This window comes from Lipomyces chichibuensis (genome assembly GCF_038497645.1).
Source record: "Lipomyces chichibuensis strain CBS 12929 unplaced genomic scaffold V1513scaffold_8, whole genome shotgun sequence".
NCBI classification, from domain to species: Eukaryota; Fungi; Ascomycota; class Lipomycetes; order Lipomycetales; family Lipomycetaceae; genus Lipomyces; species Lipomyces chichibuensis.
In genome coordinates, this window is record NW_027117460.1 from 306,370 (window position 1) to 322,173 (window position 15,804).

Sequence of the window (15,804 nt, forward strand, 5' to 3'; positions counted from 1 at the left end):
CTGTTTTAGAAACTTCTGACGGCAAAGTAAGTAAATGTCGAAAATGATTCGAAGATGACCATTTAGCGGCTAGTAGGATCACCCAACTTGGTTACATGTGATAGCCGCGAACAGTTTCCCGCTGAGCTACAGATCCTGAGGCGGGATTCCACCTTCAACTCGCTGTAACTTTGCAGGTACTCAGTATCACCACATCTCACCAATGTCTTCCGCATCATCAGCATTTTCACGCCGAACGCCAGTAACGACTACTTACGGCCGCAGGAAGCAGGCGCCATCGACACCAATAACGCCTACAACGGCATCACCGGTTCGAAAGTCGCGACCCGCCGTGGAAGTGGGTGAGCGGGCTAGTCTTGTTTCTGAGAAAGACGAAGATGTTAATGACTCGATTACCGTTGAGTCGCCGGTCTCGGCTGGAGGTACTGGGCAGGATAGCATGAGAGGATTGACTGGACAAATTGCCAAAACTGGTGGTTCTTCGTCTTTCGTTCCCACACCTTCGAGAGCCACAGATCGTGGGAGCCCTAGAAAACGAAAACGGCGAAGCCCAACCGATATTGTGCCATCGTCTGTTGACGAGGAATTGACTACTGGAGAAGTTGACATATTTGAATTCTCAGGCTCCGAAATTGCGGCCACTAGCACTAGCAAACCTACAGCACCATCAACCCGCAAGCGCAGTGCTCAGAAGCGTATTTCGCAGCAACCGGCAGTGCACCAGAAGTTTGGTGCTGCTACTAGTCCCGTTGCATCAGTAGAGGAGGGACCCGCAATTCCGCTGAAGTCCTCACCATTCAAAATCGTGGTCCCGATAACAAAGCCATCAGCGGAATCCTCGTCCGTTGTTGACGAAGGAGTTACGTCGCCACCAGCGCCATCAACTCCACTCGTACCGATACCTGTGTCCACTCGCCGCCTAATCTCGCCGCCACCGCTCGAAGATCTCGAATTCGATGATCCCGCGCCAGCTTCACCCGCACCGCGTACGCCGTCTTCGACGGGCAGTCCCAGTAAGTGGCGGCCCTCACCAAGACTTACCACCCGACAGAGTGAGGCGTGGAAAGTGTTAGATCAAGTCACCGGTACTGTTTCAGCGTCTAAGGCAGCTCAGCCGTGCATCTCTGGTAGCGGAAGTGGGAAATTATTCAAGGCGCTGTCAGCCCGGAAGGATAGTGGGTCTAAGAGCTTGAGTATGAGCTTACGAATAAAGGAGGCGGCGCAGAATGTGAGTAGTCAAGAAGATGAGGCTACGGAGGAAACGCAGAGTGTGGGCGATAGTCAAGATGCGCAGCACATGGAATCACAATCGCAACGACAATCTTTCTCGTCGCAATTAATTAGAGGCGGAAAGATAACGTATGGATCCCAACGAAGTTACTTGGAAGAGACTGCATCGGCTACTGAGACGTCAGGAAAACAAACAAGTATCAGCGAGCTTTCAGATATTGAGTTGTTGAGAAGCGGGATGCTTGGCGGCTCCTCCGCATCAACAAATGCTCCATTAAACCGCAGACCCAGGTCAATTTTGCGGCAGAATTCCTCGTCAGAAGATGAAGATGTTCCAGGAGAGGGAGAGCTGAGGGCGATTAAGTCGATTCATGAACTCCGCGCGTCAGGTGTGAATGCAAAGTTTATAGACGAAATGGAGTACCTTCTCGACGGTCTCCAACGCGACTCGAGGCAGTCCGCGGCACGTCTGACGTACCTTGAACTTGCCTTAAAGCTCACCGATAAATCCTTTGTCATCAAATTCAAAGCAGGCGGCTTTTTGGATCGGATTTTTAGAAGCATTAAAGAAATGACCAAATCTGGGAGCGATGATGTGACGTCGTTCGCTATGGAGTATATTGCTTGCTGTTTCTTGAGCGACGAAGGCGTTGCGCAGAGCCTGGTGAATGAGTATGGTGTTGTGCCATTTCTAATTGGCATGGTAAGCGATGGTAGGGAGATTATGACTGTTGCGAAACAGAGGAGTACGGGGTTGAGTAAGGTCGCGCAGAGTCTTGTAGGTTCAATAATTAATCTATTTTGGAGTGATTGAGATGCTAACATTGTCAAAGGTCAAGGAATTAAGAGACAAAATCGTGTCATTGATCCCCAACGATGGAGATATGTGCCGAGAAACAGTCTCCCGGCGCTTTATAGCGCTTACAGGCTTACTAGAATTGTCAAGTAAATACGGTCCGCGTCACGAGACCATCCACGCGGAGTTATCTTCGAATTCGCTATGGATGGTAACACTGGGTGGTGTACGGGATATCTTGGGTCCAGGCGACAAGCCGATGAGCATTGCGGCAGCTCACGAGTTGCATCTTGGTGTCTCAATCTTAGAGGATTTTGCGGAATCAGTTATTGCAGCGAAAGGGCATGGGTCTGAATACGATGAAAGCGATACCTGCGCAGTGGTGGAGCGATTACTGAAGCTTATCCCGCAAATGATTGATACACCAGCCGAAACAGGGTCATTAGCGACACTAAGATTGTCAATTATTATAACAAATAGCAGTCCCCAAGCCTGCGAAAATCTCTGTATCGACAGTGTCGTATTGGGCTTGGAAACATGTATAGAAAGAGTTTTAATGGACGCACCGCTTTCGGATTCAGACACGCAAGCCGACTACGGGGGCGATGGCAAAGAAGAAGAAGCAGGACATGAAGACGAAGACTACGGTGTCGCCCCCAACATCGCACTATTTTGTCTCGGTCTGCTCGTGAATTTTAGTGAGTCAGAGTCCGCCCGACAAGTCCTGACACACGCTTCCCACGTCACGACCATCCTCCGATTATTCACCCTGGCAACAAGCACACCAGTAAAACCGCTTTCGCAGCATTCCAATCTCAAAAAGTCATACATAGAAGATATCCGGGGATATCTCGCCCTGCTTATCGGCATCCTCCTACTCTCCAGCACGGCTGTTCGCGCGCAGATCGGCGTTGCCGGAGTCGCAGCGATCGGCCGCGAACTGGAAATATTCAGAGAGTCGACTATGCGGTTACAGCAGGAGTCAGGTATTGTCGGGTCGCGCGGTTTGGCAGAGCAAATAAGAAGTGTGTTGGTGGATGTATATTCTGGGTAGAAGCATTATAATACAATACGAATACATGCGACTGTGGGATATTTCTCATGATGCTGGCACGTGCTCATCTAACATGTGAGCCTCACAATATGCGGCTCTCTCGTTTGACCCCTGAAAAAAACTATGCGGGCCAGCCTCAGCGATGATTAATTGTACTTCAAGAAATGCATTTTTTTGTTACGTCTCAAAGGAAATGTTCATACAACTGGAATACCGAGGTCTGCGAGGGGCGGGGAGGGCCCATCAAGGATCGGCACGGTGGGGCGGCACGGAAGATGGATGGACGATCCGTTCGTTCGACGGCTAGACCCTGTGCACATCTTACCGTCTTCGGACACCAAATAAAGGCGTTAAGGTTATCTTGACACGCGTTGGCCACAAATTCGCGTGCTCAATTTAGAATTAGCATGTTCGAGTCAGAGGCGGACTACAGCGTCGACGCGTCCCCGAGCAGGCGACGATTGAACCTGTTTGAGGAGCCCGAACAAGGACTTGAACTGGCCACTTCGCCGGACTTGTACGCCATCGACGATCCTGCGTATTCTAGGACGAGACTGCAGGTATTAGTCTCCGCCTTAGTCCCCGACCATCACGAGGTGTCAGTATAAAGTACCCTGGCGGCATCCTGACCTGGCCGCACCATTCTTCTACTTTATTTATAGGTTGCTAGTAGCGCTACTGTACACAGCACATAGTAGAGACTAGGCAGAGCAGTATATACACAGAGATTCAGCTCGCTCGCTCTCAAACGTGCAGGTCTAATCCAACACACGCGACATTACTCGAAATCTCAACATGGATTTGTATGCGCTCAACCAGCACTTCACCGCGTCCGGCGCGGACACCGAGATTATGACATATCGTGTCGAACCGGTTCATGAATTGCAACACCCAGAAGTGTACGCACCGTTATTCACGCTTGGTACCTCGATGCCTGCGCTGCCTGCGCTGCCAGAGCAGAGGCTTGGCCACCGGAACACTAACGGTGGGATGGCCGGTACTCCGCCGACGACTGATCAATCTGGTCAGGAAGATACAATGGTAGTAGCACGCAGACCTTCATTGTTAGCACCAACAGCTGTGCGAGCCGCTCACAATCAACAAGGTCCTGAAGAACGGCCACAGGCATTCATCGGCCCACTCCTACCAACGACATGTAACCCGGCCAACCTGTTCATCGTCAAGCCATTGACACCCGATGCATCCCCTATGACTGCGACAGCAGCACTCCCGGAGTTGAGGAATAGCCGACCACATTTTGCAGCTAATTTTTCATTCCCGATTTCTGACGAGCTCGCAATGATAACACCCCAGGACTTACCAGACAAGAGTCAACGTGCTATTGCTTCCGAATTTAAATATCTCCGCAACAGCCGTCGCAACGGTAGTCAATACGACTGGTGCACTGCAGACACGGAACCAGACCCCGAATTTGTGAAACTGAGTTACATTCAAGCGGAGTATGGCCTAGGCAATGTCGAAGTGAACGGCCAGCCATTATTTTTACATTACACGCCGCAGGTTGTCATCGTGGAGCCGGAACAGCGCGATCTCCGGGAGGAATATGAAGCGGAACATGTCTCGGCGTACAAGACCATCCACCATGAGGAATGCGAAAACCCAATTTACGTGGCTGGGAATGAGGTCGACAACAAGAAGAACGACGATAACGGAGTCGTTGACTGTGAACCGGACGACGCCCCCGAGAACGTTGTTGGAGAGGGCGAACCCGAGATGTTGACCGTCAACTTTGTGATTGTCGAGGATAACAAGAAGGAGAACGGCGACAAAGATTTCAAAAAGGTGACCGATATCGAAAGGATCGAAAATGTCGTGCAAGAAGATTCAGATTATGAGGACGGCGAGAAATGTGACGATGACGAGAGTGACTATGAGGATGACCAGCCTCGAAAGAGGCGGCGAAGCTTGCCGAAGAAATTGAGGCGCGTCAAGAACGAGGTCCACGTCCAGAAGTCTGTTCCGAAACCAAAAGCTTCGCCGAAACTAAAGCCGGAAAATGTACCTCCGCCGCTGACGGAAAGCGAGAAGCGCAAGTCCGCCCACTTTATTTACCTTCCCGACACACTTCTCAACACTCTTTCAAATTCCGTATATCCGTCTCGTCTGAACGCAGCCGATTTTGCGTCCGACGTTATCGTTATGGCGAATCCGACCGAGCACATGATGTACGCTCCACCCCAGCTTCCCAATATGGACGCGTACAGAAGGTGCGAACCGTATCTGCGCCACTTAGCCCGCGCATATCGAATTCGAATCGACGATATTGCGGCCGAGATCACAACTGCGGAGTTAGATAGGTACTTCACGCATGTGTCGCTGAAGCGAAAGAAGCCGAAGAACATCACATTGACTGAAGATATCGGGAAGGCCTATTTCCAGATGGCGTATCAGAGCGGAGTGCCTGGGTGTGTTGACATCGTGATTAGCGCTGCGATGCATTTGACTGTCAAATTGAACGAATATGGCCATGACGAGGCGAAACGTCCTGAGAATCTGTTTATCAAGTTCAAGAACGGACTGCAAGATAAGATACTGAGGGTTGCCGGTGATGAGAAAATCGATCGGTCGAAAATATCAACATTGGCTGGATTTATGGAATGGAAATTCTCAGATATGACAAAGAATATCTTCAGTGCCATTCAAGGAGAGATTGCAGAGTTGCATAAGATGGTGCATCCGGATTACAAGTACAAGCCGAGAAAGCGCCAGTGAACGATTTGCACGGCAACAGGATAACGACCTTGCCAACGGACGCTACACAGCAAATACGCCAAACAGGAACCACTGCATCAAGTTCACTATATACAATCGACGATTTACATTGGCAACTAAAGACAGCAGTATCGAACACTAACGAAATTGTGGAATTAATTAAGCCATCGATTTCTAATATCAATAAAACCATTTAATATCTAATACCTTCTGTACTATATGTATTATCACGGACAATAATTTCTGTACTATAACTAATAATAATCTGTGCTATATTATATTAAATACTGCCGTGGATTTTACGTCAGCAGAAGTTAGGTTGAAATATTCTGTTTTCAGTATTAGCGCTTACGATTTAACTTATGCTGCCTATTATTATTACTGATAACGCATCAAAGAGAAGATTTATGCAGAGACCTGAAGAATGATTGTAGAAAAGATTGTCGTAAGTGCTAAAAAGATCAACTGATACTGGATATGGGATACCTACGTTGCTAGAGCTCGCTTGTGTTACTTGAATATTTTGTGACATAGAGGTCACGAGGGTAAGTACGGGAACAGTCTAGATAACGGGAAGGCCGGTATTACAAGTGGTAATGAATATATAAGCTCCTTTTCTTTCACGTCCATTAGCATGTCGCATGTAGATTAGACACTTATTGAGCTTAATTACTGTCCAGCATAGTTGCAAAATGATGTTATAAGCATCATGGTAATTAGACCTGCCTTCATTTCTCCTATACCCAAACTCCAATTGACCCAGCTAATGCACAAATTCTTTTCAACTCGTACGAACACGCAATGGTGTTCGATGACATCGTCCAAATAAATGCAACATACGACAGAGTAAGGACAGTAAAGACAGTAAATTTATGTAAAAACGTAGTATCCCATCATAATACTTTCCAGATTCCAAAAAATAAAATAATTTCTAACTCGGGAACAAAGTGCAAAACAAGTGATGCGAATGCGACACAACAGTAAACAAAGATCAATAAGGTTCAAGAATGTTAAACAATTGATCACTACCACGATGCAGTAAAAGTAAGCAATAAAGGCGACGGACAGGATGCAACAGTACTACTCAAATACCAAGTACAAAGATCACAGTAATGATACTGGACAGATGATTGTTGACCGTTCAGGCTCGGGGATACGAAGGCTGCTTTGCCGATAGTATGTTGTGGATGCAGTCTGGACACAACGCTTTCCAGCATACTCTATCCAATCATTTCGGTACACAGTAATTCAGTTTTTTAAACAAGATTAGGAATATGCAAGAAGACATCGGGTGACATGAACTACAGATCGAAAAACAGCAACACAGGGAGGTTGTCTAGGATAGAGGAGCTTTGGCCAAAACATTTGAGTCCTCTTGGCATCCGTCGAAATTGTCGAAGCGACGCCTAATCCATGGTGACTCTTCCGGGCCAGACTCAGGAGACGTGACAGGGGAAGTATCGATTCTGACACCGTCACTGCCGGTATCACTATCGGAAGAGGAACTGCAGCTCTCGGGCTTTTCCAACTTGCCGCGGGTGTGATAAGAGATCTGGTTGTTGTTTTTCAGCCTGATGCGCAAGTGAAGAAGAGGAGCCCCGGGATGCGCGACAATGGAGGCATCCTCGTCATCGGAGCTGTCGCTAAGATCGCTGTTCGGAGGAGTCGGTGGAGCATGACCGAGTCTCACCTTTCTGGGGAAAGGCGAGGAAATATTGAAGTACCCGGTAACCGGCGTGGTGCAAATGCTCCTGTCTGCCGCTGGTCGCAAGAGCGATATTGTTGGATGAATCCTCTTGCATCGCTTGCTAATCGTGGCGGGGTAAGTGATACCCATAATGGGATGTCGAGATATGGACCAATGGTTTGCAGAAATGAAATAGGTTGGCAGGGGACGCCGTAAGAGCGACTTAATCTCTGAGCTCCGGATGACGCTACAGTTAAACTGTACCGCCTGTTACATTATGCGGTAGCTTGAACGGCCGTGTATTGCTGCTAAGTTACACATTTGCGCCAGCCAGTTTGCCGATTTCCATAGGGTTTGGGCAAACCAAGAAGCGCCGCACCGTCCTCACGTCCACGATGGTGGGTCGCTACCTTGTCATCAAAGTCGCGAACAACATAGGATGAATGCAGGAAGTCATATCACAGACTGACCTTATCCTGTACCAACCAATCTGTAGATCCAGTTAGTTAAAAATGTTACGATTTTACGAGACTACTTATATAGTTGTTTTGTCATAGTCCTCTGGGGTTACGGACTTCGAAGTCACACAGACCAATATCTTCCAATGAACTTGAAACGTGAACAGTGAGCAGCTTGCTGAATGCTGCAAGGACGTGCAAGCTTGGAATCATATCATGATGATGAAAGTCATCTTGGGTAGAATCATTTAGTCCACGAAGCGTGCGGTGGCAGTTGCATCTATATTGGCCATGTGATTCAGGCGTTCATATTTTGTCACAAGTGAGAAGAAACACTACAACTCTTCAATCTGTTAACAGCTGACACGGTTCAAATCTCGAGCATGATATGAGTGCTGAAGTGTTAGTCTCTCTGCTCTGCTGCATGTAGTCTATACCAAAGAAAGCGGGACAAATGATAGTCGTTTAATACCAACGATAGCAACAGAAATCAACATAAATTACGTGTCATACTAATTTTTGCAGTAACCACATCATAGATAGTACAAATAACACTATAAATGAACACAAACGATAGTAAACTCACCAACGCCTTACGTCCTTTCAATTACAAATTATTAACTCAAACTTTTCAATTTAGTCATAAACAAAACTTCACATAGATTTCGACCCGACTACTTAAACAGAGGGACCACCTATGAGAATCTTGACGCCCTGTCCCTTAATCACAAGCTTGAATGCCTCTTCGGCCTCCTCAAACTTCACGCGGTGGGTAATGAGTTTTTTGACATCGACCATGCCGCTGGCAACCAATTCGACAGCTAGCTGGTAATCACCGGGCCCATATCGGAAACTGCCACGCGCGGTCAGCTCTTTGAAGGTAAACTCAGCGATCGGGAATGTAATTTCGGGAGCACCCATGCCGGCCTGAACGTATGTTCCACCTTGAGCAAGGACGTGGATTGCGGTATTGACCGAGGCGGCGGCACCGGAAGCATCAATGGCGAACTGAGGCGCCTTACCATCAAGGAGCTCCTTGATCTTGGCAGCGCTCTCAGCTGCGGAATCACCCTTAGTGGGAACGAAAGAGTGCGTAGCCGCCACTTCTTTGGCCAGGTCAAGACGAGACTGGACGAGATCGACGGCGGTGACGGTGGTCGCTCCAAATGCTTTCGCGACCGCACAGCAAAGGAGACCGACTGGACCTGCACCGAAGACGATGACTGACGAGCCGGGGGTGATCTTGGCGAGCTTCGAGACATGGACGGCGACAGAGAGGGGTTCAACGAGAGCACCCTCCTCAAGTGAGACGGTGTCAGGAAGCTTGACGCAGAAGTCCTCGGGAAGAACGTAGTAGCGGCAGAGAGTACCGTCGTATGGTGGAGTGGCCGCGAACTTCATATCGGCACACAAGTTGTACTGGCCGGCCTTGCAGTGGTCGCAGTAGCGGCATGGAATACCTGGCTCAAGAGCAACTCGGTCTCCGACCTTCAGGCTGGTGACACCGGAGCCTACCTCGGCGACGACACCGGCGGATTCGTGTCCAAGGACCATTGGAGACTTGACGATAAAGGAACCAATGGCGCCGTGGGTGTAGTAGTGGACGTCCGATCCGCAGATACCAGTCTGCTTGATCTCGATCCGGACATCTTTCGGACTGGAGAGCGCCGGGATTGGCCGCTCCTCAAAGGAGACCTCGTTCACTTTCTGCAAAACAAAGGAAGGGTTCTGTCGGCTATCATTAGCTTATCGTTCTCGAATCACTGATCACACTTGCAGAAACGGGTACTAACTTCGCCAGTGAGAGTCATTTTGATAGGTGAATTGCAATTGATTCGAGGACTACGAAAACAATGAGACTTTGTCTGTAAGAGCAGTACAGCATCTGGATTAACAGGGAGGCTGGAAGCCTTAATAAAGAGCGCGGGGCGGGCAAATCTTTCTGTTAGTGGTGCTATTCCCCACCCTCGCGGCGGGCGCATGTCCGCTTTAGGCGAATCCATAACTGTTACCTTAGGTCTACCCCCACCTAACACAATCCCCAGAACGCCGCACGCGTTCGCTTCGGATCAGCCTGTTCCGGGTGTCGAACTGTCAGCATACGGTAGTGCTCTTGCACCTATTTTTTTTCTGGAAAGCTGTCTTGGCCGGCCTGAAATAGAAATGGCCCTGATCCGTCGGCGAAAATGGTTCAGCTCTTGGCGCCTCTCACTCTATCTGGCTCAAACTAGCAACCAAAGAGCAGGTCTTTACGCGCCCAGGGCCTGTTGGCGGATATACTTCCCCTTCGAGCCCTCATTCCGCACAGTTTGGTGCTCATTGCTGCGCTGGAAAAATGTCCAAACAGTCGCCTCGGTATGAAGGCTTAGAAAATAGCCGCTACATATTGTTCACTTCCCTGGCAGGTAGGGTAATTTCGTTCGCTTGGATGAGGTCGCAAGATTTTGCGCGAATGTGGCGTGCTAAGTCCATCTGTTTGTCGCATTTGATGCTGCAATTGCAATGCACTGTCCACTTATGCAAATGACAACGTTCCCGCCTCTCCAGGTGTCACAACCATAGTGGGGGCAACACGACATGACGATCTGATAAGCGATTCTAACCAAGGTGTGTTACGACAATTCACAGACCGCGACCGCTTAATCATCAAACATGGCAATGCGCCGTGGAGTTGGTCTCGCGGCCTTTGACAAGCATCAGCGCACGGCACAGCAATATTCCGACCTGGGTAGCACTATCCTGCAAACACATATTTCCGAGCTGACAGACCAGCTCCTGACATTTCAAGCCGCGCTCAAAAAATTCGCACAATCGCACGCAGATGAGATCCGGTCAGACCCCGTATTTCGGTCCGAGTTTGTGAAAATGTGCTCCGCAATCGGCGTCGACCCGCTTGCTAGCTCCAGCGCGAATAAGAAAGGCTCGTTTTGGGCTGAGTTGCTGGGTAGCGATGTGAATGACTTTTTTTTTGAGCTTGCGGTCAGAATTATTGAAATTTGCAGACGGACAAGGGATGTGAATGGTGGGTTGATGCTGGTTGAGGATGTCAAAGGGCGGATAAACAGCGTGCCAGGGCGACCGCCTGTTTCACAGGAAGATATCGTGCGTGCGGTCAACACCCTTGCGCCGCTCGGTCATGGGTTTGGCATAGTTAGGTTAGCGAACAAAGATTTTATACGGAGCGTGCCTCAGGAATTGAGTAGGGACCAGGCTGTTGCCATTGAGGCTACACAGGCGATGGGATACATCTCTGTGCCAATATTAAGGGACAATTTAACTTGGGAGACTGCAAGATGTATTGCGGTCCTGGATGATCTGGTTGCATCGGGTTTAGTTTGGGTAGATGAGCAGGCGCGGCCGAAGGAGTATTGGACGCCGTCGTGGATTAGGCAGTGATTCAAATCGTTTTTATTATCGAATAGCATTTTGTTTGACTGGGTAAGGTTTGGGCGCTTGGATTTTGACCATTTGGAATTGCATTTACAGTACATATATCAAAGAGGCCATGCATTATGCGTATGCGACACACAAAAACAAGCGAATACCGCATAGTAAGCTGATCCACAGTAACCAAACAAAACTTATGTTATATTCCGTACTTGGAACGGACGATTCCTTACGTCTCCTTGGCAAGATGCTCTAATCTGACTCTAACAGCGTTTCCGTGCGCTTCAAGACCCTCAACAGTAGCTAACTGGACAACGGCTCCGCCGATCTTCTTCAGACCTTCTGGAGTAAGTTCTTGACTTGTCAAATGCTTCATGAAGCTGTGAGTATTGACACCGGAGTACACGGTCGCATAGCCATAAGTTGGCAGTGTGTGATTAGTTCCCTATAACCGAATCAGTATCTCCATTTCCATGTCATACCAGCGAACTAAACATACACTAGAATAATCACCGCACGACTCAGGACTCCAAGCACCAACAAAAACACTACCAGCGTGCTGTACCAAGTCAACATACTTGCTCGCATTCTCCAATTGCAGAATTAAATGCTCCGGCGCGTACTTGTTGCTGAGCGCAATAGCCTCCTCAACGGTCTTGACTTGAAACGTCCGCGAATGGGCGATGGCGCCGCGGACAATGTCGACTCGCGGCAGTCGCATGGCTTGCTCGTGGACTTCGTCTTCGATTGCCTGAAGTTCGACCTCGTTCAAGTCGACACCTATCAGGATGACCTGGGAGTCAACTCCATGCTCGGCCTGAGAAAGTAGATCAGACGCGACGAATGCGGGGTTGGCTTTCTTGTCAGCAACAACCTGAGCACATTAGCATTCAGATTCATACATGAGCTACGAGTGTTTGAGGCTTACCAAAACTTCGGATGGACCAGCAGGCATGTCGATGCTGACTAGAGCTGAAGTGTCATTCTGGACCAGCATCTTCGCGGCAGTGACAAACTGATTTCCTGGACCAAGAATCTTGTTGACCTTGGGCACACTCTCGGTACCATACGCCATGGCAGCAACTGCCTGAGCACCACCAGCAAGAACGATCGCAGCAGCACCGACCTTGTGGGCAACGTAGACGACTTCAGGAGTCAAGGTACCATCTGACCGAGGCGGAGAGGCGACAACAATGTTCTTGCATCCGGCAACAAGGGCAGGAACTCCCAACATCAATGCAGTTGAAGGAAGGATTGCGGTACCACCAGGGACGTAGAGGCCGACGCTCTCGATCGGTCTCGAAAATCGGGAGCAGACAACGCCGGGAACTGTCTCGACAACAAGTGGTGCAGTCTCAAGCTGGCCGGCGTGGAATTTTCTCACGTTTTCGAACGAGAGATCAATCGCGTCCTTTGTCTCCTGGTCGAGCTCCATGAGTTCGGGGGAGAATGGCGCCCTTAGGACAGGTGAATCAAGCTTGGCTTTCTCGAACTTGGCTGTGAACTCAAGCAACGCGGCATCACCACGAGTCCGAACAGCTTCCACGATAGGACCGACAAGGTTCATGATATTGGCGTTCATTTGAGCTGGCCGGCGCAGTAGATCCGTCAATTCACTCGCTGAGATCTCGTTAACATTCACTCGGGTAAGTTGAATGCGTCCGGTCTTCTCTGTAGCCGCTTCCTTAGCAGCGTCATTGGTATTGCGGGAACCATTAGTGGTCTCCGTCTTCGGGACTGGTTTCTCCGGCGCCTCCTCGGTTTTCGTTGCAGCATCAATCCACTTCTGCTTGGCATCGCCTCTCCTCCGAGTAATTTTTTTCGCCTTGGAATCCAGATTCCGCTCAACATCCGTCCACGAAACGCCAGCCTGCACAGCCTTTGTCATACCGAAATAAAGCAGATCCGCAAACTCCCACGCGACCTCGCCCTTCGTCTTCGCGGTCGTCAACTCCTCCGCCTCCTCCATAATCTTTGCCGACAACAACTTCTCATCGCTAAATAGACGACGGGTGTATGATCCAGCGGGAGCGTTAATAAGTCTGGAGACCAAGGTGCGTTCCAACGCCATTACTCCACCCGATTTGCCAAAGCATGTCGTGGTGTCGAGATGGCAAAATCCTTTACCAGCCTGCTGGACGACGAACTTGATGCAGTCACCGTCGCAATCGAGTTCGAGTCTGACGAGCGTCTGGACGGCGCCGGAGGTCGCACCCTTGAACCACAGTCCGCGCTTGCGGGATTGATACACACCGGCACGGGATTTGATTGCCTCTGCGATAGACTCTTCAGATGAGTACACGAGACCGAGGGCGACGCCCTGAGTGTCGACCACAAGTGTGGAAAAGTAGCCGTCCGATCGGTCAGTGTTCAATGCGCTGCTGAAAATGGCCGCTACGGACAGCTTACCCGTAGAAGAAGCGGAGTCTGTTGTGAGTGATTCTGCAGGCAAAATTGGGATTGCAGGCAATGCGACGGTTTGTTTGACCTGCTCGAGTGTGGGCGTGGAGGTAAATGTCACGTAGAGCTTCTTGTTCCCAGTACCATCTGCCAGTATTGATTTGCTCAGTTTCGTCGCTAGCTCCGGCTTCGCTGTGGTTGAGTTTACGTACACACCATTGACATCGTCGTAATCTTCGCCGGGGAATACAACTCGGGATCCCGGAACGCCGATCTCAAGTAACGCGGTAGCTTGCTCGCCGGTTTCGGGGAACACGGTATCGACACCGGCGTCGAGAAGCGTGATGATGTCGTCAATTTCAATAGCAGAGGTCACCTGTACACTGAATTCCACCAGTCCAAAGTTCTCAGAAATATATTTTTGTGTAATGGCAACATCTTCTGAAGTCAATAGAGGGCCAATCAGAGTGTAACCGACAATCGACAAGTCTGGCGTCGAAGCAATGCTAGATGGTGCCAACAGAGGGAGCAATGGAAATGCCATTGTTGAATCACCAAACGAATACAACAAAAGCCACGTGCACGGTCTTTATAGAGGTCAAGTCGTCAGTATTGTTCTCTCAAGTGTCGCTCGGCGTAATAGTGGTGGAGGCCCTGGAAAATGTCGATACCTGATGACTCTTTGATTGCTACACTTTTTTTCGTTAGTTCAACGATTCAAGTTTTTAGCTCTGCATGAGGCTCAGGGATTCGTTCGTCCATCCGGGTAAGTCGCTCAATCATGGGTTAGGGCCTATCTTCGTCTGCTAATTAGAATATGAGTTAAAAGTCCAAAATGCCACTGAAACTTTTTCAAAAAGATACCACTGAATTGCCTTCCCAGAACTATTTACCCTCTTTTACGATTTCGACCGCGCGCGTTCTTTAGACACGCGTTCAAATCAGCTACCTCTATGCACGCGTAAACACAGTTAACATTATCTATTATGCTTGTGCAAATTGGAGACAACTTCCCCGACAAAGGGGCTTTTGGACTTTTACCCTTAGATTAGTCTTTTACATTAGACTAATTACACTCGACATCGAGTAACCGCCACAAATCCCTTTTGAGGCATACATTAATGTGGATGTGAATGACATGATTCGGCATCAACTGATAATAACATGATGTCAGAGAAATAGTTCAGGCTCTCCAGCACCGTCGTGTCATGACTTATGACAGTCATAAAATTAGTACTTGCCACTCGCGGGGGTCATGCCGACGCTACGTGTATTGCATTGAAAAAACCTGTTAGACAAACTTTGACAATTCATAAGTTCAGGGGGGTCCAACATAACTGTACGTTAGCTTATTTACGTACAGAATCTTATACCCACGCATCTGCCGGGGATGAACATAACAATTCGTTGCCGGAAGCCAAGCAATGGATTTCCAAACTTGGCATATGTACGACGGTTAAGCAATGGGGACGGACCCTGCATGAAGTTCGCACTTCAGTTAAGTCAGACACCTAAATAAGTATCAGTAAGTTTCCGGGCCGAGTTCGGCATTCTTCGGAATTCTCGGACAATTTTTGTATGTTTTACGCGCAGTTGTTCTCTGATAGCTGAAATTGTGACTGAGACCCTGTGATATAAAATGTGAGATCCTACCAGGGCTTGAATGAAACCGACAATTGTTACCGTAGCGCTGGTTCAGGTTCAGGAAAAAGCTCTCAGAGTCTGACTAGGAATACTTAACCAGTCGCATACTTGCCGTCGGAGAGTCCACATATAGCTCTGTGGATGACAAAGGTTGTTAAGAATTGGTATCCTAAACCCCTAATGTCCCGAAACAGCCGCGTCTGTTTATCCGTTGCGTTTGAGACTCAGACGTTGAGCTATTAAAAGGCCAACTTAATGCGAGGACAATTTGAGTTATGAATGCCGCCTCAACTCGTCTGGTCGATCGTTATGACTTGTATAATGTGCACCAGTTGCGGCAGGATTATTAGCTCTACAAGAGTCGGCGTTACTTTTGCTACATATTTTGTCGATATTGGCAGCAGCCTCAGCATGC

The 15,804-nt window shown here is 48.9% G+C and overlaps 5 protein-coding genes across 5 annotated transcripts; 3 read left to right on the top strand and 2 right to left on the bottom strand.

Moving 5' to 3' along the window:
- The first annotated feature begins 112 nt into the window (after positions 1 to 112).
- On the top strand, positions 113 to 3,284 carry V1513DRAFT_313818 (wings apart-like protein regulation of heterochromatin-domain-containing protein). The gene is made up of 2 exons (XM_066894667.1): positions 113 to 2,008; positions 2,064 to 3,284. Exons 1-2 carry the CDS (start codon positions 203 to 205, stop codon positions 3,078 to 3,080), a joined length of 2,823 nt encoding a protein of 940 aa, XP_066754717.1. The 5' UTR covers positions 113 to 202; the 3' UTR covers positions 3,081 to 3,284.
- A 591-nt stretch (positions 3,285 to 3,875) lies between these two features.
- On the top strand, positions 3,876 to 5,813 carry V1513DRAFT_430570 (uncharacterized protein; the record flags this gene model as incomplete). Its single annotated transcript, XM_066896350.1, has 1 exon — positions 3,876 to 5,813. The coding sequence occupies one exon, from the start codon at positions 3,876 to 3,878 to the stop codon at positions 5,811 to 5,813; it is 1,938 nt and encodes a 645-aa protein (XP_066754718.1).
- Positions 5,814 to 8,236: 2,423 nt separating this feature from the next.
- Positions 8,237 to 10,296, bottom strand: V1513DRAFT_441327 (chaperonin 10-like protein). The gene is made up of 2 exons (XM_066897509.1): positions 9,752 to 10,296; positions 8,237 to 9,686 (listed from the first exon to the last, which is right to left on the bottom strand). Exons 1-2 carry the CDS (start codon positions 9,959 to 9,961, stop codon positions 8,637 to 8,639), a joined length of 1,260 nt encoding a protein of 419 aa, XP_066754719.1. The 5' UTR covers positions 9,962 to 10,296; the 3' UTR covers positions 8,237 to 8,636.
- A 240-nt stretch (positions 10,297 to 10,536) lies between these two features.
- V1513DRAFT_441330 (EAP30/Vps36 family-domain-containing protein) lies at positions 10,537 to 11,493 on the top strand. The gene has a single exon (XM_066897510.1). The coding sequence runs from the start codon at positions 10,611 to 10,613 to the stop codon at positions 11,352 to 11,354; it is 744 nt and encodes a 247-aa protein (XP_066754720.1). The 5' UTR covers positions 10,537 to 10,610; the 3' UTR covers positions 11,355 to 11,493.
- Positions 11,387 to 14,509, bottom strand: V1513DRAFT_441332 (histidinol dehydrogenase-domain-containing protein). The gene is made up of 3 exons (XM_066897511.1): positions 12,274 to 14,509; positions 11,845 to 12,219; positions 11,387 to 11,790 (listed from the first exon to the last, which is right to left on the bottom strand). The coding sequence occupies exons 1-3, from the start codon at positions 14,287 to 14,289 to the stop codon at positions 11,575 to 11,577; spliced, it is 2,607 nt and encodes an 868-aa protein (XP_066754721.1). The 5' UTR covers positions 14,290 to 14,509; the 3' UTR covers positions 11,387 to 11,574.
- Positions 14,510 to 15,804: the final 1,295 nt, after the last annotated feature.

Excerpts from the sequence above, each read along its gene's own strand:
- V1513DRAFT_313818 (XM_066894667.1), top strand. The coding sequence starts at position 203 with ATGTCTTCCGCATCATCAGCATTTTCACGCCGAACGCCAGTAACGACT. Across the intron at positions 2,009-2,063 it reads GTAAGGTCGCGCAGAGTCTT|GTCAAGGAATTAAGAGACAA; the intron begins GTAGGTTCAATA and ends ACATTGTCAAAG.
- V1513DRAFT_441327 (XM_066897509.1), bottom strand. The coding sequence starts at position 9,961 with ATGGATTCGCCTAAAGCGGACATGCGCCCGCCGCGAGGGTGGGGAATA. Across the intron at positions 9,687-9,751 it reads AAATGACTCTCACTGGCGAA|AACCCTTCCTTTGTTTTGCA; the intron begins GTTAGTACCCGT and ends GATAGCCGACAG.
- V1513DRAFT_441330 (XM_066897510.1), top strand. The coding sequence starts at position 10,611 with ATGGCAATGCGCCGTGGAGTTGGTCTCGCGGCCTTTGACAAGCATCAG.
- V1513DRAFT_441332 (XM_066897511.1), bottom strand. The coding sequence starts at position 14,289 with ATGGCATTTCCATTGCTCCCTCTGTTGGCACCATCTAGCATTGCTTCG. Across the intron at positions 12,220-12,273 it reads CTGGTCCATCCGAAGTTTTG|GTTGTTGCTGACAAGAAAGC; the intron begins GTAAGCCTCAAA and ends TAATGTGCTCAG. Across the intron at positions 11,791-11,844 it reads CGTGCGGTGATTATTCTAGT|GGAACTAATCACACACTGCC; the intron begins GTATGTTTAGTT and ends ATTCGGTTATAG.